General features: G+C 48.9%; 1 protein-coding gene across 1 annotated transcript in view; it reads right to left on the bottom strand.

Annotated features, from left to right (window-relative positions):
- Positions 1-24,624, bottom strand: part of igf1ra (insulin-like growth factor 1a receptor) — a 99,422-nt gene that overhangs the window by 14,762 nt on the left and 60,036 nt on the right. The window contains exons 3-10 of the mRNA XM_036534598.1: positions 13,616-13,922; positions 11,768-11,904; positions 10,894-11,038; positions 8,657-8,865; positions 6,602-6,728; positions 4,958-5,193; positions 4,370-4,537; positions 3,806-4,013 (exon numbers count right to left, since the gene is read on the bottom strand). Coding sequence (XP_036390491.1) covers positions 3,806-4,013; positions 4,370-4,537; positions 4,958-5,193; positions 6,602-6,728; positions 8,657-8,865; positions 10,894-11,038; positions 11,768-11,904; positions 13,616-13,922 — 1,537 coding nt within the window. The remainder of the gene's footprint in view (positions 1-3,805; positions 4,014-4,369; positions 4,538-4,957; positions 5,194-6,601; positions 6,729-8,656; positions 8,866-10,893; positions 11,039-11,767; positions 11,905-13,615; positions 13,923-24,624) is intronic.

Genomic DNA, 24,624 nt, shown 5'->3' with positions numbered 1-24,624 from the left:
CTGCCAGCGCATAAGCATGCTGAAATGAGTGGAAACTGGGAATGGAGGCTCCCAAACGCTGCAGAAAAACTCCTGACAAACTGTGTGCATGAATCAAGACTCCAGTGTTTTATCTGTTTATGGAAAAGAAGTGAATGAATGAGCGATAAGTGAATGAGTGAGGGAAAAGAATGAATGAATGAATGAGAGTCATGAGCGAATGAAAGTGAACATGAAAGAGTGTGAAGTGAATGACTGAAGGAATGAATGACTGAATGAATAAATGAATGCATGAAAGAGTGAATGGATGAAAGAATGAATATAGAGCACAAAAGCGCTAGCGCTCACTGCAGGCTGAACCAGATGCCCACTGATGACACTGAGACAGCAGCACCAGCTCACCACACAATTACAAGGGAGACTCCACAACACACCAGCACGCCCACCGGGCGTGCAGAGGGGCGGCCTTACCTAGGGTCACCTTTAAGAGACGTGTAACGATTGGCTCGCTCGGGATCTCTGAAAGAATCCAACAATCAGCCTACAATCACACTCAAACACAGGACACACAGACTCTCTGAGGGAGAAAAGTCATCCAAGAAAATCATGACATCATGACTGCTCAAAGGTCACACTCAGAAATGTTCACACAGTCCAGACACAGTAATGACAGCTGAAACACTGGGTGGGGAGGGGGATGTTAAAGGAACAGCCAGGGAGAGGGGGAGGCTGAAGGAACAGCCACAGATTTAAAGGAGAACTGTCACGATGGTGCTTTCATTGAGTCTAGGCATGTTTTAACAAAAGCATTTCCATGTCTTGTTAAATAAACAGTTACAAATCAAACCGCTACTGAGACTGAGAACGCAGACAACTGGTGTCTGAGCTCATCAAACCAGGCTAGATTCAGTTCTGACTGGAATGACCAAATGCTATATTTTCATATTTTAATATTCTACAGCTTTCATATTATTTCACGTTGAATAATCAAATGTGAAGCCCAGTGAACACGCCCAAATTTAAGGGACAGCTGGTGGAGAAAGCATGGTCAGCTTTCACTCGGCTGAGCAGAGGATGGCTTCTCACAGCTACATCAGACACATTTGCCATTTTGTTTGCGTGTGAGAGATGTCGAGTGAGGAATAAGTGGGGTCATATGTACAGCTGTCTTCATGTGAGAACAGACAGGCTTGCCTGGGCTTTTTTTTACCCCGTGCCAGGGGGCTGTGGAGTGTTATACTCCACCTGGGTCCCTGGGAGGCAGACCCGTCCTGGGGTGACCTGGAGAAGACTCATACGAACCCCTGCCTGCCCCCCCACACCCCATCACCGACCCCCTTTCCCCGCGCCCCCCACACGGCAGCACTGGAGCCGGTGTCCTGGCTGGGGCTTAGAGCTATGCGTACAGTTGCATCACAGGGCTCTGCCGAAGGCCATGTCCTTCTCCTGCAGCACCATACGCAGCTGCCTGAATCAGCCCAACGCAACGCTACAACCCGCAACGGCTGGAGCCAGTCGGCATCACCACCAACGACATCTAACGAACAGAAAGCATGTGGCACCCTCAGGGCGGATACGGACTGCCACCGCCTGACACCCACCGCGTTAGCGTGGCCTGTTCAGCTAAGCTAACATTTCGGACCGTGACTGTGAGGTGGTTTTAACCACAGCACCACACAATAAGCAAAGAAGCTACAGGCCGAGGTGAAAAATAATACACACCCTGTGTAAACAGCTATCCAATCTGATTAAACCACATTGCTTCTTACTCTTGTCATTACATTAACAAAACACCCATAAAGGGTGCGATTATTTATAAGATTTTTTTCTCTGCTGTATTGAAATGCCCCAGTAGTCATAGCAATCTGTAAGTGCAGATATTCTGGCTTTGCCAGGTTAAAGGCCTAAATGAACACTGGCACTGGGTCTGTCTCCACAGACTATTTCAGTCAATCCTTTCACCATTTCATTTTTCTGAGCACTACATTACCTAAAAAAGGTAACTAGCACATAGAAACCAAACCTTTTCATTTTGTTAACAAAAATTTTGCAACTTGATGTACATTGGGTGAAAGTGAGGATCCCTGCAGGTGAGCAGCACAGGGTTTTCCCCCCCGAGCACCACCGGAGGAGACCCCAGCCCATCCCCTGCCACGCCCCTGCCCCTACTCCACACTCACAGACTGCCCCATGCATTAGCACCCAGGCACTCGCTCCAAACGGCAGAAAGGACAAAGATAGCGTGAGTGTGTGTGTGTTCATGCCACTGTACGGTAAAAGGAGCATGGAAAACATTTTCATTTCTTTCAGCTGCCTCCTCCCCTCCCCTCCCCCCCCCCCCCCCCCCCCCCCCCCAAACCCCTTCCTAAATCCTGAACTTTTTAACTTCTCTCGGAGAGAGACGCTTCCCCCTCGACGCTCCGCTTCCAGCAGCTCCAGCTCGGTTGGCGGGCGGTCCGCCAGTGCACAAACGTGTCTCCTCGCTGCCTGACAGATTCCTGGCGTCTGCGTTTTCCTCGACAGCGAGACTACGGTGAAACCCGCCGGAGGAATGCAGCAGAGACAGCAGGAGAACTCTCCGTGACCGCGGCAGGCAGGGGATTCTCCAGGACTGGCCACGCTTCCTCCTCAGAGTTGCAGAGGGGACACCAGCATGCACTGAGGCACTGCAGCTCTGCCCAGCCACCAGGGGGCACTGTAACAGCCTATCACATTTAAGGGGAGGGGTTTTGCATTTAGGGGGGGGGGGACACCTGAACCCTACACAAAGAACACTGCTGCATTTGCCATCTTCCGAAAGAGCAGCTAAAAGTCATGCAGAAAACAGAAGAGCAAGCCCTCATGGCTGATGTGTCCATTTGTGAATGTTTGATGTTTTAATGTGAAAGTGAAAGAAAACAGCTAAACTCGACCGTGAAAGCAATCCCATCTCTGTGCTGTTTTCGCTTACAGTGATTTTCATGCTTGACGTTAGCATGACTTCCTTCTCATGCTGCTTTGGAGGCCTTCACACTCCGCTCCCCCGTGACCCATGACCTTACAGACGCGTGTGATGCCATGCAGAGCATCTCTGGGCGTTGCCATGGCGATGACACGCCTCGTAGCACACTGCTCCTGGCTCCAGCTGCTGCCTTCCTGGCTCTGGCGCCTGGTTCCAGGTGTAAGAGATCTCATTCTTCTCATGTTGGCTCATGCCATATCCTGTCTCCTCAACACGAAACAGAGCACCAGGCCTGGCCCATCATCTGGCCCAGACGGCCTCGCTTCACCCCGTGAAAGAAAGACAGGGAAAGGCTTTAGGGTGAGGAAGTGTTCATGGCCACAAGCGAGATAGATCACTGGCAGATGTCTCGTGCTGTTCCTGCTATCAGAACATCCTGTGCTACGCTCTCGAGAGACCCGGCCAAGCGCTCCAAAGACTCCGCAGCAGGACTCGCAGTGGCTGACTGTGCTGCTAAACTGCGCCGCTAACGTTTAACCCTTCAGTTTACATCCCGCTGGAGCGGGCAGCCAGGTGATGGAGAGCCGTGGGAGCTGTAAGCAGGTACTCCACCCCTGATGGAGTCGGTGTCCTCCTGCTCAGATGCACTGGCACACTGTTTGGCCTGAGCTCATATTCGGTGAAATGGCCTGTCTGTGAGCTCATCTCTCACAAACACCCACGGGAAAATGAAGTCTAAACCACAGCTTACACCCTGCTGGAACACCATGGGGAAGAGGGGAACTCAGGGTAACCCAGCCTCATGCGGCTGTCTAGACTGCCGTCACATGTCACGCCCCCACAGCCCCGCCCCCTGGCCCCCTCCCCTCTCGCCCTCAGGCTCACCTGGGCGTGAAGATCGAGTTGTGCAGGAAGTTCTCGAAGACTTTGCGGTAGGAGGCGTCCTCGGCCTCGGCCTTCAGGTCGTCCACCGTTTTGGGACAGGGGCAGCAGGGGCCCTTGTCTGCCCCGCTGGCGTCTGACTTGGTGGGCTTGGTGTCCTCTTCCATGTCCACCATCCCCGTGGCCGAGATCCGGAAGGGAATCTTCAGCTCTGTGCAGGAGGAGGAGATTGAGAATAAAACAGACACTCCACTCCACCACACATCGAGTAGCCCAAAGGCATCCAGCCCTAGGCCTTAAGGAGCGCTACAAAATTACAGCACTGCAGGGAATTATTTCAGTCAAAATTACCGCTTGACGTTACGGTCAGTTCCCCAAGTATGGTTTGTTATGAAGGTTTGGTATATTTTCCGTATGTTTTCGGAACTCTTTTTGTACCTAAATAAGCACTGCCATTCTCCCACTGAAGGTACAGTGCAAACACATTTACAGCATGAAGGGGAAAGTCTGCGCTCTCACTGCCGCTGAGAGGCAGAGGTGTGGACGTGGGCTGCAGGGGACGCTCACCTTTGGAGCAGTAGTTGTGCACGTACAGCTCCCTGTCCTCAGGCTGCTGCTGCCAGCGCACCAGGTAGTAGGTGTGGTTCCCGTTGGGGGAGATGGGGGGCGACCATTTCACCAGCAGCTTGGCGGAAGAGTTGGAGTAGGAGCGGACCTCCAGGGGCATGGTGGGCTCTGAGACAGCAGAGCAGAGGAGAAATCAGAGGGGATGAAAGGATAACAACCTCTCGGGCGGATGCCCCTCCTGCCATACCGCCACACCTGCCCCAAGGCCCTGCCTTAATCACGCGATCTGGCATGGATGAAGGCAACAACATGCCAGTTGCTGCTGACGCACGGGATGTCACCAACGCATTCCGGTTAAGAAGGCGCGTGAGAAGTGAGAAGGTACGTGTCCAGTATTGGAAAAGGCAGTCCAGATGCAGAGCAGTTTGAGCCCTTCCAGTTTTTCCCAGGAGTAGCGTTTCTGTGCCATGACTGGGGGGGTTCCTTTCCATTCTGAGCATTACAGTACCCGAGGGGTACTCTCTGGGTGTTACATTAACTGAGGGGTTGGCGCATGGGTAAACCACCTTGCCATCTTGGTGTTAGTACCTGAGGGGTTGGTGCGGATGTAGACCACCTCGCTCTTGGCTCCCAGGATGTGCCTGTCCTCCACCGCCAGGGTGATGGCCTTGACGAAGATGGCGTACTGCGTCCAGGGCCTCAGTGGGTGCAGTACCACCCCCGGGTCCACATCCTTGTCCTGGGGAAGGTCTACGTCCACCATGTTCCAGCTGTTGGAGCCGCACCCGTCCTGCCCGTCAAACTCTGTGATGTTCTGAAAGGGTCTGCAACAGACGCGAGAATCACATTTAGCAAGCTGTAACCTGTATCCCGATTTCACTTCAAAGGTCCCTCCAGCAGGTGAGCCCCCAACAGTCTCCCCACATCCCACCCCACCTGATCACAGGTTCAGGGCACTATCTAAGCTGATTCAATCGCTGTAAGTTATCACCTGCATTTGCTGTCTCTGATTGGTATACTGAATGATTTCACACTTCACACTTGTTGTGATAGTGCACACGCATACCCCCCGCTGCATCCTGGGAAACTGTCTAGGAATCCGCTGACAGCAGTGTTTAACAATGCCATATAATAATAATAACCAGAGACGTGTACTGGAAACAGTGATCCAGAGCAAGGGAGAGAGCCTGAGGAACAGCGACCACCGAAAAAAAATGTAATAAATTATTTAGATAACTTATATTATTAATGTTGTTACTATCAGTATTGTTCTCATCTCACAGATAATAATTGTTATTGTTATTAAAGCCACCGCAACATGCACATGTTTATCGTGACAACAAAGCATTTTGAACTCGACTGAGAAAGACAGAAACAGAGAGGATAAAAGAGGGAAAGACAAATACAGACAGCATGAGGAAAAAACGAGTTTTTAAGCTGTCAGAGTCTCTCTGCATCATTAGTTATTTTCTCTCATTCATCACCTCTGCTTAGGTAACAGTGTCCTTTGTCAGAGACAGGAGGGGTGGGGGGGGTGGGAGGGAGAAGGAGGGGGGAGGAAGAGAGAGAGCTGTTTATGCTTTGCCTTTTCATTTTTTGTACACACTGTTATATTTACCTTTGTAAAGGAGAGAAAGATAATACAAAGGGATTGTGTTTTAGTGGGTAATAGGGGAGTGTTGTGTACTTAAAAGGGCAGCAGAATAATGCAATACTTCACTTCATCAAGTTAAACGTTTCATCATCTCTGTTTAGCGTTTATGTACTCTTTGTATGAGTGGTTGTTTTGGCAACACAGATGTGTATTTGTCATGCCGATTAATCTTAATGAATTGAACTGAGAGAGCGAGTGAGAGAGAGACGGAGAGTGGGGGGGGGTCTGGGAAAAAGACAAGAGGGAGAGAGAGAAAGAGAGACAGAGAGAGGGGGGAGAGACAGAGAGAGAGAGAGAGAGAGAGAAAGAGAGACAGAGAGAGGGGGGAGAGATAGAGACAGAGAGAGAGAGACAAGGAGAGAGAGAGAGAGAGAGAGAGAGGGAGAGAGAGAGAGAGAGGGAGAGAGATAAGGAGAGAGAGAGAGACGGGGGAGAGAGAGGGGGAGAGAGAGAAGGGTAGGGGGAGGGAAAAGGGAGAGGGAGGGAGAGACAGAGAGAAGGAGATTGAGGGAGAGAGAGAAGGAGAGAGATAGTGAGAGAGGGAGAGGGACAGCAAGTGAGAGGGGAGGTCCACTCACGCTTCCTTGTAGTACACAATGAAGTTGATGAGGCCGTTGTAGTCCGGAGGCCGGTAGCGTTCCCAGGTCAGTCTGATCCTGTTGCTCATGGTGCTGTTAGACTTGAAGGTAAGGATGTGGCTCTCACCTGCAGAGTGAGACATTTACACATTCAGGACGCAGATCATCAAACCCATCAACATCAGACTGGCTGATACACAGCCATTACAGCGGAAGGCTTCATGTGTCCCAAAATAGATGGAGTTATTACATTAGCTTAGCAGACACTCTTATCCAGAGAGACTTAGATAGCTTATAATTTTATCCATTTATACAGCCGGATATCTACTGAGGTAATTTGGATTAAGTACCTTGCCCGAGGGTGCAAGAGTAGCCCAGTAGGAATTGTACTGGCAACCTTTGGGGTAAAAACCCTGCTATCACACGTTATAAAGGACCCACTGCTCTGAACGAAGCGCCACTTTCTGCTGGGGACAGCAGGTCATTTGATTTGTTCATACGAGTCAATGATTGACAGCATGGCAGCTCCTCCCACAAAAGGGCTTAAAAAAAGTCCCCCTCCTCCCCCTCCCACTTGTGACTTACATCGGCCCCTCTTTCAGATTACGAACTTTTACCCTCATATCTGAGAGAACGCATGACAAATACAGATGCTTGTTTGGGAAATACAGGCATATTTTTCTAAAGACTGTAATTTTCCACCTGAGAGCCCAGCTTTCCTTTCATTTTAATTAATGACTCATTACTGTTTTTAAGAGTCATACTCTTGTGCCTGTCCACACCTGCATTTTCACTGCCTCCAAACAAGTGCAAACAAAGTCAACACGGCATGACAAAACTCCGAGATTTAAGGTTTGTATATCATCATCTCCCTGCTCCTTACGCTCTGAAATGAGTCACTCAGAAGTGAGCTCTGGAGGTGATCTACAAATCCAACCAATCAGATGCAAGAGAAGAGCAAGAAACTACAAATCCAACCAATCAGATGTATGAGAAGTGAGAGGAAGGCATCTCAACAAAAATAGGGCAGCCCTTCCAAAAATTTTAAATAAACTGAGATCTTCCAAGGAATAAGATCAGACTCATTTTTATTCAGATAGTGTAATCAGTGCAGATCAATGCAATTTCAACATCCAGGCAAGACTTGACATAAGGGCAAGTATTTTCCTACGCTGTAAGCCTCAGACACTTACACGTTAGCTACAAAATCCCCAACAGGAGGCAAGGGAAACCTTTAAATAAACGTCAGCCCTGAGAGTCTTCCACTGTCTAAATGTGTGATGCAATTCTCACCATGCATTAAGAATTTAACTAAGGTTAATGGCGAGGTTTGGTCTGGCAGAGGAAACCCCACCATCACTCTGTTAATCATGGATCATCAGAACATGCCTGTTTGATGCTGGAATACAGATGCATAGAGAGAGGAGAGGAAGAGAAACAGAGAGGATGTGAGAGAGAGAGAGAGAGAGAGAGAGAGAGAGACAGAGAGAGACAGAGAGAGAGAGAGAGAGAAAGAGAGGGGGAGGGACAGAGAGAGACAGCGAGAGAGAGGGGGGGAGAGAGAGAGAGGGGAAGAGAGAAAGAGAGAGAGGGAGAGAGAAAGAGACAGAGAGGGAAAGAGAGAGAGAGAGGGGGAAGAGAGTGAGAGAGAGAGAGGCAGAGAGAGAGAGAGAGGGAGAGAGAGAGAGGGACAGAGAGAGAGACAGAGAGGGAGAGAGAGAGAGGCAGAGAGAGAGAGAGAGGGAGAGAGACGGAGGGAGAGACGGAGGGAGAGGGAGTGAGACAGAGCGGAGGTGAGGGGAATGCTTCTATGTAGCTATCGCTGCAGTACACAGGTGTCCCATGTCTGTTAGCGGAGGTGGTGCAGGCATGAGTGGTGGCTAAACGGATGGCTGGGTGAAGCAGCGCGCTGCAGGGAGATTTTGTTGGGAGTGTAGCACGGCATGACCTAGGTAAAGGGCGCACAACGCTCCACCCGCTGTAAAGCGTGCAGGCGCGCTGGGGTCACCAGCGGCTGCTGTTAACAGAAACCCCCATGGAGGGCGCTTTACTCACAGCTGGCTCGGTCTCCGTTGTTACGGAAATCTTCCTCCTCGAACTTCTCGGTGACGCCCGTCTTACCCCACATCTTGCGGATTTCGGACGTGCACAGCTTGGGGTTGAAGCGGAAGAACAGCTTGCCGGCCTTGATGGTCAGGTTGTGCTGGCTCCAGTCCCACAGGTACTGTAGATTCTGGTTATACAACGCAGAGAAGGAATACATCCTACAAAAACAAACAGCAGAAAAGGCATTGAGGTACCTAAATGGTGCCCTGATACAGTAGGAAATACAGGTACACAGGAGTTAATACAGAGGTAATCATGGATTCTGGACCCTCCCCCTGGTGTCACATTACACTGCATCAGAGTATATCCAGACATGTAAAAGGATAGTATATTGTAATACAGACTCAGCAGTGCCTCTGGATAAAGGCTTCTGCTTATTAGATAAGTCTAAACACAGCTTCTCAACATGGTCAAACTGGAGGCATAGTGGTGTAACAGTGTGTTAAAGCAGGGCGGTGTAACAGAGTGTTAAAGCTGGGTGGTGTAACAGTGTGTTAAAGCAGGGCGGTGTAACAGAGCGTGTTAAAGCTGGGTAGTGTAACAGTGTGTGTTAAAGCTGGGTGGTGTAACAGTGTGTGTTAAAGCTGGGTGGTGTAACAGAGTGTTAAAGCAGGGCGGTGTAACAGAGTGTTAAAGCTGGGTGGTGTAACAGAGTGTTAAAGCTGGGTGGTGTAACAGTGTGTTAAAGCAGGGCAGTGTAACAGTGTGTGTTAAAGCTGGGTGGTGTAACTCTGAAAGAGCCCACAGGAATGTGTTTGGGGTGCCTGTAACTAGCCTAGGGGAGGCCACATCACCACAAGGGGCACATGCATTCCCACAATCCACTCTGCCACCCCACCCTGGCGCTAAAGCGTGTCCGTCTGCGTGTGACTATGAGTGTGTGCGTACGTGCCTGTTTTTTTATCTGCATCTCTGTGTGTACATCAGTGTGTATCTGCGTATACGGGTGTACATGCACTCACGTGTGTCCCTGTGCAAATGTGCGCGTTTCTGTGAGCATGCTCCTTTTCATGCACTTTTGACCGAATGCAGAGCTGTTGTTTATTTGTATTCAGTAACTGACGGCCGCTGCAGCTCATTCAGAGTAAACCCTGCTCGTCTGTGTGCAGCTCTGTCTGATGCACAGGACTCTCTGATGTTGGTCTCCAGACCCTGTCGTGTTTGAGACTGATTAGGCACATTAGCGGGGACATCACTCCACCCGTCTCCCCCGACGCAACACAACAAACACAAGCTCAGCCTTCTCCGTCTGGAGCGCCACACACATTCCAGCGAGAAAACCGCCATTCAATTACCCTCGCAGGTTTCTATGGAAACCCCCGCGGCCACATCACATAAAAGGAAGACTTTTTTTAAGGACAGGAAATTCCAAAGAATAAACGATTCCCATCCGTCTCCCTTCTCCCCTCTCTCCTGTACGGTCTGACTGACTCAGAGAGAAGGTAAGAGGTGGTGCGTGTTAGCGTTGTTCTTGTTGAAAGGCTCTCCCTGTAGCTAATACACATCCCAGCCCTGATAATACTGTGTCCTTAAGTGTTCTTGTCCTTGTTTTTCAGAGACTTGAGGGGCTTCTTACCTGAATGCACAAAATTGTAAACCTAGGTAAGTGGCTCTGCATAAGAGCATCTGCTAAATGTCAATAATGTGATAAGCTAATGTATGACAGGCGCCTCATCGCTCCCCAAACCCACTGCAGGTTGCAGTACGGCATCCTCCGCAGTGTCTTTTTCACCAGCGCTGATCGCAGCCTGGATACCGTGCTGTACCTCCAGAAATATAACAGGGGAGGAGTAATGTGACTCTGTCCTTAAAAGAAAAAAGAGGCTTGAAATGAAAAGGGTTTGACTGGAGAATGCACTGAGATGTCACTGTATGAAACAGTACATTACTGTCATTTAGCATTAGCTCTTATCCAGATCCACTTACACAGGTGACCGTTTTATACATTTATACAGCTGCATATTCACTGAGGCAGCTCTCGGACACATACCTCGCCCAAGGGTACAAAAGCAGTGCCCCAGTGGGGAATTGAACCAGCAACCTGTTGGTTCTGTGCCCTGCTCCTTACTGCTATGCCACACTTCTGTCCTCTAGTCCTCTGTGCAAATATGGAAGTGAATGCTATGGCTGCACTGCCATGCTGTGGTTAGGGGTGTGGCGGTGGGGGGTGTGGCCCTGAGTCGTACCCGTCCATCAGCTCCTCCCCGTTGATGTAGCGCAGGCTCTTCAGGAAGGACAGCGACCCCAGCGTGTTCGAGTGCCAGATCCTCACGAACCCGGTCACCGTCTGGATGAGGCCCATGAAGCTCTCCAGCTCAGATGCGATGTTATCTGCGGGGAGGGACGCACTCAGTGAAGACGGACCGGCACGCAGACAGTTAGCTCACACAGCAGGCTAGAAGGAAGTCCGATACGTCTGCCGTCATTCAGGAAGCGCTGCATGCACCTGGTGACAACCGCACCCTTCAGTGAGATAACAATGCATGCGCTACAGGAAGGAGCACTGCTTGTCACCCACTTGCCGCTTATGTAAAGAGGAACACCCACTGCTTTCTGACTGGGCAGATGGAAACACCTGCCGATTTTTACTGGTCAGCCTTTGCGCATACATTATCTCAGTTTACAGGACAGATGCCATCAGGTGTGCGCGCAAGTCACGAAGGGAGATAACAGATGTAGTTACAGTGATGCCGATGCTACTGTTGCTTCTGTAATTTCCTAAAGGTATGGGCTGTTTCGCTTTATTGCTTAAGACTCACTTTTCAGTTAGCTGTTTAACTCCGAGTTAACAGCGTAGCATTCAAATGATACAATTACAGCGACTGACCCCCTCTTCCCCCCCCCCCCCCCCCCCCCCCCCCTTTACAGGAAACTGAACGAAAACAACAAACGAAGTCATTAAGAAGTCGTTTAATGTTTTTCCGGGTGATGTTAGGAGTGGTTTCCAGCTGCGGCTAATACTAAGAATTGACAACATTAAAATAATAAAAACAGACTTGAATGGTGAACTTGAGTTTGGCGTGGTGCCGCTGTCGCTGGCCTGAAGGGGGCGCTACTCACTGCCTCGGCGGATGTTGATGTGCAGGTTGCCCTTGATGACGGTGCAGCCCTTGAGGGACTGTGCAGCGTCCACAGAGTCGATGACCTTTTCCTCGCAGATCTTGTCACACAGTCCGTCACAGGCACTACAGAACATACTGAGGGACACAGAGACGGGGGAGGGGGGGGTCAAGGACAGCCCAAGAGCACACAAACAGCCCTGCCGCACGAGGCCTGCGTGTCTGAGCCCTCTGAAAGCTGAGGGGACCCCAGCATGAGCGATGAGTCGCATCAGAGCCGAGCACAGCCCGCTGGGATTCCCGTCAATGTGAGCGCAAACTCATACTGACAGACAAAATCTCCTCGGCTACTTGTATTATTGCGCCGTGTTTTAGATATTATGTGATTCATTGGCACTTTACGTGATTTAATGTAATGTTTGCGTTCGACAACATCCCATAGTTCTCTAGGCTGTCGTCTGATTTCAGATTAGCACAAGTTAACTTCTGTGATGTTTCGATGGTGTTGTGCATGCACTTGCTGGTCTGGGAGTGTTGTTAACCTCGTCTGACACTGCTGTTCATTTAATTTGTATGGATACACGTCTGTTCTCTTATGCTGGAAGGTGCTCTGGATAAGAGCTTCTGCTAACATAATGTAAAATAATGCAAATTTAAACTGCAAAAAAGACACTACACGCATCTCATTGAAAGGCTACAGCATCTTCAGCGAACAGAAATCCCAAAAGCCACACAGATTACAGCAGAAAGCTTGCTGCATGTCTAATGCAAACAAGTAGGAAAACACAAAATGTGCACATATTTAAAATATGAACAGATTTCAGTGTCACTTCCTCCCCAGAGAGAAGGTAGTGTTATTGTGGGTGCTTTCAGCAGCCTTATTAAATTTCCAGCCACGACTGCAGGCCTGGGAGACTCGGGCCCCTCAGGCTGCCGGAGGGATTGTTCCCCACCAGCGTCTCCGCTGTCCCATCTCAGTTTATTAGTTTCGCCATTCCCTGATAGCAAAAGCGATATCTGCAGTCAGCAGCTTTCCAAGGGCCAAGTGTATGCTGTCCCTGCATAACCCTTCCTGGAGAGTCTGAAGCCTTTCCTTTATTAATGAGCCAGTGCTATCTCCCGCCTGGGGCAGGGAAGTCTCCTCAAGTCCTCCTTTTACTGAGGGGTTTAGGACTGAGCTCGGAGTCTGCCTCGGCATCAACAACAGACGAGCCCTGTCTGCATGCAGATTCAGACGCAATAATCTGGGAGCAACGCTGGGATGTCAGAGAAGGGAAATGTGGTGAGCTCTGTGCAGTGCAGGAGACCAAGGCGACAACCCAAAGCGCAAGGGCTCATTTTTCTCTTCCCCACCGTGTTTACCAGAAATGTTCCTATTCCCGCTAGTGAACATGTCACTTGGGAACATAAACACCAGCTGTAAAAATTCCTTGTATTGTGTATCTCTAGTTTGTTTGTTGTATCATAGATGCATCTCTGGTTTAATCGCTTGTATAGTAAGTGTGTTTCTGATTTAATCGCTTATGTCACAGGGGTGTCTCTGCTTTCCCTGGAAAAGTGAAGATGGCAGCTACAGAATGTTTAGTTCCAGGAAAAGAACTGTGTAATTTCTAGATTTCACCCATTTCAGGTTTCTATTCTGCACTGTGAGTATGACAATGAACTCTTCCAAACAAGCCCTACTGCCACCCAGAAGACCGCCGCTAAAACATCCTCAACATTAGTGTTCACTAAGCTACACTCCTATCTTTCACTCCTGTCACTGACACGGCAGCGTTGAGCCCCTGATATTCCCAGCTGATCCCCAAACCCCCCACAGCCCCTCCCCCCGGCTACCGGCCACGCCCACCTCTGGCTGTCCTTGCGGGTGAACCCGGGGGGGCAGTCAGGCATGCACTCGCCCTCATGGATGACGAAACGGTCGACGTCGTTGGGCAGGTGCACGCTGGCACACTCCTCCATGCTGATGCAGCGCCAGCCCTCGAACTTGTAGGTGGCAGTGGGGCAGTCGGGCACGCACTGGCCCTCGTGGAAGTAGTGCAGGCAGGCAGCGCAGGCCAGGTCGCTGTTGGGCACCGCGCAGCCCCCCAGGCACTGGGCGTGGCAGCACTCGCCTGTCTCCGTGCATGCCCGCTTCTCACACCTGGAAGGGCACACTGCGGGAGAGAGAGAGAGAAGGCGGGGTTAATGACATCATGCATCACGGGGGCGGAGATTCTGCGTCACGCACTGCCATCACCGCTGCTTCTTTTCTGTTGGTTTTTTTTTTTTGCTGATAGATATTTTTCAGTCTGAAATTACGTAAGATGCATTGAAGCTTTACTCCCCTCCCAAAGCAAAACAAAAAGGAAAGAAAAACGCTGACATAAATTAATACCAACTGAACAGGAGCCGCTGAAGGCCCGCGTTATCACCAGCGCTCTGAATAGACACTCAGAGGTCGTGAGGCCTGACCGGTAAACAAGCTGATCCTGTTTGGAGCCTAAGCTCCTGCAGAGGCCTGGCCTGGGGTGACCTGGGAGGGGGGTGAGGCGCTGGGATTAGCGGGCTGGAGACCCGTAATCGCTCGGCGGAGTCGCGGCAGGGGGGATGCCCTGTGGACCTGCGCCGTAGGAGGTCTGTGCACCGCTAGCAGGCAGCTCCCACCTTGCCACCCCGCTGCTCGGAGAGGACTGAGGCAATCTGGGGCCGGATGAGCGGGGAATGCTCCACCACCTCGCCAGCCGACACGTGGCCACTGTTCCGGGAACAGGGAGAGGTGCCAGCCGGCGCTGAGGAGGCTGACTTACGCCTGGCCCCAGGTCAGGGAAGCAGATCCCAGAGCGAAAGCCAACTGGTGACAACGTGCAGCTGCCTCTGTGATGTCAGGCCAGCGCTGAAACTTGGCGTATTATTTACAGGAGCACCGTGCCCTAGCACAGAGAGATACAGCAGCACCACCTCAATCATTCCAGCTCTACTCCATTCATCCTCCATGACAAGATGCTCTGTTTCCTAAGCTGCACTGTCGTATGCAACCCATCACGTTTTATTTATGTGTTCTGCAGGTACTTTATCTACACTGACAGTCTGCATGGCAAGACACATGAAGCAGACATCACAGGAGAGGCAGACAAGAGCAGCCAGTAAATGAATAAATGTGTATCAATATGAAAACGTAAAAAGTAAATAAGTAAATACAGGCCCTACCCAGCAGCAGCGTGGTGTAGTGACAAGGTAACCGAAAGGTTGTCGGTTCGATTCCCTGCTGGGGCACTGCTGCTGTACCCTTGGGCAAGGTACTTAACCCAAAGTTGCCTGAGTAAATATCCAGCTGTATAAATAGATAAAATTGTAAGTCACTCTGGTTAAGAGCATCTGCTAAATGACAATAACGTAATATCATGTGATGTTTCATGTTTTTGTTCTCAAAATGACAGTCATTTGACTATAGCCTAAAGCTGTTCACTTAGAGAAGGAAGTACACTACACACACACACAGTATTAACCAGCATTAAACCAGCTGCATGAGTCCTGCACACATACACTGAACTGGGATCAGCTGAAGCTATTTACTACAGAGATTGCCACTGTAGCTGTCCCCTTTTCAGGTATCAAAGCAGAGATGGCAAGGAACCATCCTGTTTCTGCTGAACAGGCGTTTGCCAATGTCAGTTTGCTGATGCCAGCCACCATCATTATGAACCATGTCACTCCTGTGATTTTGGGGCGGGGTCACAGGCTGGGGAGACTCACAGGGCGGAGCCAGCCCGCTGACAGCACTGAAACCACACCCCTATGGCATTCAGCAGCAGACGCCACTGACCGAGACAACTACACCCAACTCACCGGCTCAACTCTCATAACTCGCAACAGCAGAGCTCTCTCTCTCTCAGCAGGAACAAGAGCATCTCCGCTTACTGTTCTTCGGTAAACATGCACTTAGAATCATGGACCGTCTTTACCATGGTAACCCAGAGAGACTGCAGGCCAGAGAGACCGCAGGGAGAGGCTAAGCATCCCCTGGGTCAGCTGAGTTTCCTGGCGCTGAGTACAGCCTGACCCAAAAGGGCACTCAGGGTCTGGTGTTGGGCTTAGTGCAACAGCAGCACGGCCTAGTCCATTTCACAAGAAAACCTCGAAAAGTACCACTTTCACTTGCAGCAACACCACTCCACAAGCCAGCCAGTGAGATGACCGAACGGCACTTTTAAACTGCAATCAACTGCAAGCTGCAGGTGTACACACCTAGCAAGGCCTGTAATATGTTTAGGACCTAAATGGCATTACGCCTACTTATGAGTAATTTCCAATAATCCCCTGCATGGCCCCATGGGAGTGACACCTGTGGGTGGGGTCACCGGCAGGAGAAGGCCTTATCCCGGGCCTGACCCCAGCCTGACCTGGCTTATCAATCTGGGGCTTGACCTCACCTGGCCCCAACTGGGAAGGGGATCAACACAGAACGGTGAGGGGTGGGGGGTGCTTTTCAGGGTGGGGTAGGGGCTGTAGGTCTCCTTACCGGCTGCACTATGGCATCTCCAGGTGAGAGGGGACTCCGAGCTGCCGTGCGACAGGCCCGTCAAGAGCTGCAGTGCTCCCATCTCCCGGCAACCAGCGCCTGGCACAGCGCCCAGAACGCTTGGCGTGGGCAGAGACGTGCGTCTGAAGGAGATTCCTCCACTCTGATTTACCGCCTCGCACTGCGCGGGACGGCGCTCCCAGCCATTAGGCCACCTGACTAATGTGTTTATCGGCGTAATTAATCCAAACGACAAACGATGACACGCACAATACCGCTGCGTATGTAAGCCGGGTTTCGGGCGGGTTTCTCCACCAGAGGCTTGTCCTCTGTACAGCGACCGTGAGGGAAACCGCTGCAGAACCCCAACTGAACATTTACTGAGAAGGAGGTGGTCCAAAAACACGCCACCACAGCACTGCTGCACAGCAAACCCAGGGGTAAACAGCTCCAAGCCGCTGCCATGTCCCTCAGCCTCCCTCCAGCTTCTCTCTGAAAACACCTTTTCAGTTCAGGACGAGGGCTCAGGGATGAGGCTGTTTGCAGCGCCGCAGTGAGGGGTGAGGCTGGGGATGGGGACGGAGAATTTGGGACAGGATCACTTTGGACAGACCCATCACTCTGGGGCAGATGTGCCCGTCTTTATCCAGATCCTTCTCCTGCAAAGAGCCAGAAAAAAAGGCCCAGACAACAGTGGGGAGGGATGGGGGGTTGCTTTCTCACTCAGAATTTTCTGAATCCTTTAAATTCTGTGCATTTTCAGTCATTATAAGGCTGAACCCACACTGACACGCTGAGCTGACATCCTGTGTGAGCTCTGATGGTGCACTCAGAGGGGATGACAGATTCACAGCCGCTTAGCGGGAGGGGCTGCAGTTACCACAGGAACTGGCACAGTAGTCTCCACTTCCTTAAATAATCACAAAGACATTTCATTGCCTTGATGTGGTTATTAAAGAAAGAGGCGTCCAAGATTCTGTCCAACTTCAGTAATTATATCTTTTGATAAACTCAGGGCATAGCCCCTAAAATAAACAGGACTGATAACCCCCAGTTTCCTGAAAGACAGTTATTTCCAAACATCCAAATATGTTATATTATTTGTGGATTAATCATCATTGATTTCATTGTCAAAACAGGCCTTTTATGATGTGAAAAGGAAGAGGAAAGAACAAAACAGGAAATCATTAATTTCCTGCACTTCTACCAAAAGGGGGCACCCAAGTAAAGCTAAAATGGGTTTCACACAGAATCACAAAATCGTTTCCACAAATCCTTCAATGAGGAGAAATTCCAAACATGCCCGTCCACCCAAATCTCCCCCCCCCCCCCCTTTACAGGAAGGGAAAAACACTCTTTGGCACTGTCCAACCCCCCTTCTCCTGCCTCCTGACGCCGGGTCATGGGTGCTTTATTTTTTTGTTTCATTTTGCTAACAGCCACCCCACACAGTTCTTTTTACGCACCCACATCCCACAGCTCTGTCTACATTGACCCCAGGAACTGTGGATTCCCCCCATCAGCAGGGAGCAGGGCAATAGGGAGCTACTGGATGACGAGAAGGCCAATCAGATTACAGGGGGATACTTCAGGCCAATCAGATTAGAAAGGGATACCTCAGGAGTCCATGTCTTGAGCTAAGTGGTCTGATGCAGAGCTCATGGGTGGTCTCCCACAACCAAGACTTGATTTAATATGCAGCGTGGGCAGGACAGTCAGAGAATCACTCTCTTAGATAAAAGGGCAGCTGTAAAGTCGCACTCAAATTAGCCCAAACTGATCACATCATTCCACGAAAGACAGACTCCATCCCACAAAAGCAGCACGATCCCAGCGGTGCCAAACTCGGATGGATCCAATCTGATCATGTCATTTTGGAGAGATTAAAGGCGAGCATGTGCTCTTCAGCTCTGACGGCACTCTCTGCTGTATCGCAGAGGGTTCGGAACGCCAGATGTTTTACAGATCAGGGAATGGATACATCCTGTGAAAGAGCCTGTCTGATCACATTCAGCTTGAATCCCTAAATCACACCGTCCACACAACAGCGCCCAGTGCGCACCGCCCCTGAGAAAACAATCAGCCAGGCAGCAGAGACTACAGCAGCACTGTCTCTGAGGAACACAGGTTCTCTTCCAAAAACTCTCACAGTGTTTCCATTAAACCCAAAAAAACAATAAAAGGCAGATACTGTCCATCAGTCTGGTTCTCCGAGACCCGTTTAAAGTTACACAACCGCCTGGAAAAGGGATGAAAACATAATCCGACCGGCCACGTCTGTTTTTCTTCACAGCTGCGGGATTCCCCTCCTGACAGCCACTCAGAGTTGGGGTGGGGGTGCCGGGGGAGCCTGTCCCTCAGTGAGGACATACATGGGACCGAACCGCAGTGGCCGCTCGCTGCAGTTACAGTGCGCGGCATCTCCGCCAAAGGGCCCAAGCAAGAGGCTCCCCCCTTCCAGGCAACCCTGCCGCTCTACCACACTTTCTTGGAAAGACCCGGACTCTCAGACCATTTCACAGAACTCGACGTTTTCTGCGTTTGCAGTATCAGTTCAGATCTGCACAACTCCGCAGTTTCATTACTTAAAAAAAATAAACAAATAAAACTGCCATGCGGCTGGAACAGGATTCTGATAATGCTATAAACACAGAGCCGGTTGGAAGCCATTGCTCATTATTCGGGTGGCACCACTGCGAGCCAGCGTGCTGCAGTGTGTAAAAAAAAAAAAAAAAAAAAAATCTCTAGAACGTTCCGCCAGGAGCAAACTTGGGGAAGAGAATGTCAATTTGGTTGCCTCCACACCAATGAGAGCCCAAAACTTTACTCAGCCTAGAAAAACACACAGCCAAAGAGGCAGAAATACAGGCATTTCACCATGACAGCACTGGCCTATTCTGTTAAAACTTTCAAACACTGGTGATGCGCTGTACAAACCTGGAATGAACAGTACTAAACAAATAGAGAGGAAATTAATGAAATAAAGAAGAACTCTAATCATAATTGACAACAGGATGATATAAAGTTGGAGAAGGGCCCCTGATGAGGCGGTGATGTGGCGTGCTCGGCATCACGTTCACCTGTTAATGAATTCCCAGGTTAAAGCGCAGAGGAATCCAGGCGCACGATCCATTCCAGAGGCTCTTAATCACAGCTGTCTGCTCCAGAGCAAACTTTCACCGGACACAATTCCACCAAACATGCCAAGAATACCAGGACCTCTCCGGCTCCTGGGGCTGTTTCGGGCCAGCGAGGAAGAGCGTTAAACTAGCTTATCCAAACACGGAGTGGGGGGGCTGGGGGGGGGCTGCCGACGAGCAGGTGGCTTTCACTCAAAGCGCAGCCACCTGTGCGTCAATCAATCACCAGCTGTCAAAAAAACGGGGGCACCCGCAAATCGAGGCGGGGTCCTGATGCGTGCTGTGTAAGCTGACACCTGCTTAAGGTGGATTTTTTCACGTAACGGACACAGGTGTTTAAAATGCCCCCAAATTCTGCTCCGCAGGGGCATTTGCTCGACCAGGGAAAACACTTTTGTGTGCTTGGCAGCGGGACAGAGGAGCAGATGAATCCCTCTGAGGCTGAGGACAGAAGGATAGAGGCCTTCCTCAGACATCGTTTGTGCTGGCTCTCTGTGCCGTCCTGTGACTCCAGCCCGGCAGGATTCAGTTGACAACCACTTAAAGACAGTACTCTCACAAAAACTAATAACCAAGTGTATATTTTAAATTTTGCTTATTTCCAAAAACGCGCTGCTATAATGTTAAGGTTTGTTTGCCCGTTGTTTCCCGCTAACGGCAAACTCATACGCAGCTGCGCTAATGGAAACAAGTATCATCACGAGGAAAGTAACGCAGTCGCGGGCGCTCCCGCCGCATGTCACCCCTCACCGAGAAACAGGCGTGGAGGTGAACGCTAGAAACAGGAGAGTACAGCGAAAAATGCACCCGAATCTAACGCGGCCGTTTTAAGTGGCACCCCGCCTTTCAGACTACCGGTAAAAGCGTTCCCTGGGGCACGTTCTCGTCTGTCCCGCTAACGAGCTCTTAAAGGAACATGAACACGCAAACAGGCTTTTTAAAAAAAGATCTGTGTTGTTTTGATCAAAATATTTAAAGCCCAAACCAGGGACTGAGGTAAGGTACTGCCTGCTTTAAACAATCACAAAAAACAACATTAACACATTTGCACATGTAGCAATTGATAATAAAATGATAATTTATGTAGGCCTATAATGTAAACTTTACAAATATATCCCCTCGTAGATTTTTTATTTGCTTGCTGTATGAAATAATATTACCAGAGGAAGCTACTGACATGGCCTAAAAATGTTCTAAACCACCACAGCAGAATTTTACATTTGAGCTAGCTAAAAGCAATTTTTGTGTTTTCTCAGTTTTCACACGTAAAAGTGGGCTTGTAATTAGTCGTCAAAACTCGTTAAATGTAGGCCTATTTCATAAAAACAACTCTCCCACTAAACACATATTAACAATTCCCACAGCTTCAGCTCAAGGTTAACCGTCGCAGATTTATATCCGTACAATTTCGAATGGATATAAATCTACGTTGTCGTCAGGATTGCTGCTACATAATAGTGGACATTTGCTTTTTAATCCTCCATTACCGCGATCTATCGCATATGTTGCGCTTGAGACAGCCTAGTTTGTGTGAATAACACACGCAGGGCCGGTCCAGTCCGACGCTTACGAGCTCTGCTCCACGAATTGAAGAAAGCCGCGTTGCAAATAATTCTCAGTGGGAACTCGGCTATCACTCTAAATAAGAGGACATTGTAACAGGGGCAGAAACACTGATTCGGGTCACGGCGCCAGGTAGGAAAACACCAGTATTAGCGCAAGAATGCCCTACTTTCTCACTGGTCTGACTTAGGCGCTTCCGTTACAGCGGGCTGCATTAGGATGAAATGGACACCATTTCCTGTACAACAGAAGACGCATTTAAGGAGGTGCAGAGTTTTAGCTGGGTCTGAACTGAACATCTTCCAAACTGCATTCTGAAATCCATCATGTCCTTAGCGTTCCTTTGCTGCGTTAATGTCGTTATGATGAGGCCAGTATACTGCCAGTAAAGCTCCCGCCCAACAACTATGGCTACAACTAGGCTATTTTTAAAAACAGTATCCAAAAAGCACACATTAGATCCACGTTTTTGAGAACATAACCGAGCAACTGCTACTGAACTACAATGGAACTGAAACCTGAACAGTCAGTCTCGCTTTGTCATGTCAGAGAAGGACGTCATGTTCGAACGTGCTATTTTCAGCATAGGAGCAAACCCTGTTGTCTGTCGTGGAATAGCCTTCAAAAGACTTTAAATTGATATGATAAAACCTTTATCGTGTATTTTATTTAAACCTATACATTTATTGTTTTTACACATCCAGCTATGTGTGCATCGTGCCAGTAAATGTATACCCTGGAGCAGGCCAATACATCCTGTTCATTCATTACGGTGGTGGGGGGCGACGGGGTTAGCGTAACTGGGAGGGACACTGCTTTACACCAATAGCAAGCGAGTAGGGGGCGGAGCCCGATGATTGACATGCAGCTGACTGGAGCAGAAAGTGTGGTAAACAATCTGTACTGCGGAGTGGGGAGGGGGCTGTAACCATGGTAATTAGACCCCCCCCTTTACTCGTGAACAGCCACAAGGTACCTTCAGGAACGGTTCTACATGATGCAGTCTGCATCCATGTTTTTGGAAAACTGTAACGGACGAAAAACAACCCGACTCCGATCATCAAAAATGTCATTTTTAAAATGATGGCTCTCGTTCCTTCGTACGGGTGTATGGAGAATTCCTCTCAGTTCCAGTGCTGTAATTTAGTCATTTCCAGCTCGCATTAAATTAACTCCATTTCCTCAATTTCCCGTTAAAACAGTCGCCATTGTGTCATCTGCGGTAGCTGCTGTCAGGGTCTCGATCGGAAACATTATGTAGATTAATTTAACCGAGTTACCATTATCCCCATAGTAACTTGTTTATGACTCACAGCCGTTAGAGCCAAGCAGCCAGCCATACAGCTGCGAGGTGGTACACTATATCCTAAAACACTCTATACAATAACGACAACCAGCCCTTACACACGAGTACACTAAATCCCGCAATTTCTATACTATAATTACAACCATCACTGGTATGCCCAATCATATTACAAAGTCCTCAAAACAAAGGGGCTCAAAACATTCTAAAAATGAAACGGCTTTACATTTACCGTAACCCGCCGTTTAAACACTATTAACATGATATTTCAGATCTATTAACGTCATCTTTCATGGGACTGTCCCAATTTTCTTAACTTGTAAGCACGTTTTATGTGCTGCTAATATATCTAAAACAATCCCGACATCTGCTTCACGTTTTTATACAGAAATCTACGAGCTGTTTTTTTTTTTTTTTTCTTTTGCAGTTTGTAAATAGGGTGAAACTACAACCTAATGACAAACATCCTCCTCATAGTCATTTCACCACTTTAGAACCACTTTAAGGTGAAATAACTTTTTTTTAAAACTTTTTAAACTAATATATATATATATATTTAAGGTGAAATAACTTCATTTTTTAACTTTTTAAACTAATATATATATATATATTTTTTTTTTTTTTTTTTTTGTTTTTTGTTTTTTTTTGCTGTAACTCAACATTTCACAATAAAGTAAATTACAGAAGTTCATCTGTCTATCCCTCCTGCCCCCCAACAAAAACGCAGATCTAATTTTTTGCAACTACACTACTATTTTATTCAATCAAATGACAGTGAATGAAACCAAGAAACCCCTTTTATTGGTCTACATGTTTGACCCCTGACTTTAACACTCCTGCCAGTTCTGCATCTATGTTTACAGAAGTCAATCCGAAACTTGCTTTTAAACATGAGTTCTGGATGCTACGTCTGACTCAGCTCGGTATAGAGTAAGCACGGGGTAAACTCACAGCTGCCAGGAGGGGAGACTGTCGGCAAATAAACATTAATTATACAAACAGTATAGTTTTTGTTAATGTGAATTCATCTGAATTGTTGTTTTTAGAGCAGACTGATGCGTTACTGGATTATTTCAAATGAGCAAAAACCCTCATCCACGAATTCAAAACAACGTGAAATGCACACTACGCTTTTCTGCCGTTACGTCTGGCCAAAGGTGTGAGGCTGGTTCTTTGAAAACTCATTCTAACCATGGTGGATTTAATGTCATGTACGGTTTTCCTTGTCAAGTCTAGTAATCAAAACAGTGATTTAGGGTTTCCTTGCATCATCATTTAGTTTGCAGGCAACCTTACTGAGAGCGACTTGTCTCATTTATTTGCAAGACATTGACACAGCAGTGTCCTTTGCTGCCTGGACCAATGCTGCAGTAAACTTGTTTAACCACTAGAGGACACAGAGGTAGAAAAGGCCAAGAGAAGATTTGTGATCAATTGGAGCATTACCTGTTGTTTATATAAACATCCACTTACACAGCTAGTAATTACAACAACAGGAATGTCAACTGCAACTTCTGGATCACTGCCTCAGTTGCTTAAACACCACACCACAATGCTGCCATCATCAGTAGTCTACCCGCAGGAAGAGAGAAACACACAGGAAGTTGGCGTATCCAATCCAAAAGAGAAACTCCTGCAGACCTCCGCAATGGAGCGCACCGCCTTGTTCTTCCTCCCATTTTATGTCCATGACATCATCACCCCCTCTGCCCTGGTTGCCCGGGATACGACCAACAAACAAATTAAGGAATAAAAGATTTCCTGCAAGCGTGTGAGGCAGGACAACAGGCAGGACCGGGTCTGGCTCGTGCAGCCCTGTTCCCGGTTTCACCTGATCACTGCAAACCAGAGCTCAACTCCTCCCCGCTTTAGGCCCAATTCTTCTGATCGCTGTCCAGGTAGGACATGTTCCGTCCTGCTGCACTTGGCTTTGGCATTTTGCAAAGAGGCTTACATGGAAAGAGTCAGGAGTCACCGTATGACACACTGCTCTGACACGGCACAAGAGACACACCTCCTGTTAGCTGCTATTCCACAAAAAACCTGACATTACAAGAGGGGGTGGAGCCTCAGATTCCCGCAAAAGTATGTCAGCTGGACATGGCGTGGCAGAGAGGCACTGAGTCCTTGTCTCCATGCACCAGGCTGGGATGGTTACTGTGGCAAAAGACGCCTGGAGTCCATGGAAAAGGAACAAAAAGAGGAAGAGAAAGGGAACGCAGCATCAAAAATGTTCCGGTGACATCATATGGCCGACAGCATTTTACCAAGCCATTTCGCGCATGTGGTTCCAGATGCAGGCATTTTTTGCCAAAACGATTACAAATACAGCAGGCACGGGTGGGGGTGGC

The sequence above is a fragment of the Megalops cyprinoides genome, chromosome 8, assembly GCF_013368585.1.
Source record: "Megalops cyprinoides isolate fMegCyp1 chromosome 8, fMegCyp1.pri, whole genome shotgun sequence".
Lineage (NCBI taxonomy): Eukaryota > Metazoa > Chordata > Actinopteri > Elopiformes > Megalopidae > Megalops > Megalops cyprinoides.
The sequence above is the reverse complement of the archived record's forward strand: the minus strand, read 5'-3'. Positions and strand labels throughout refer to the sequence as shown.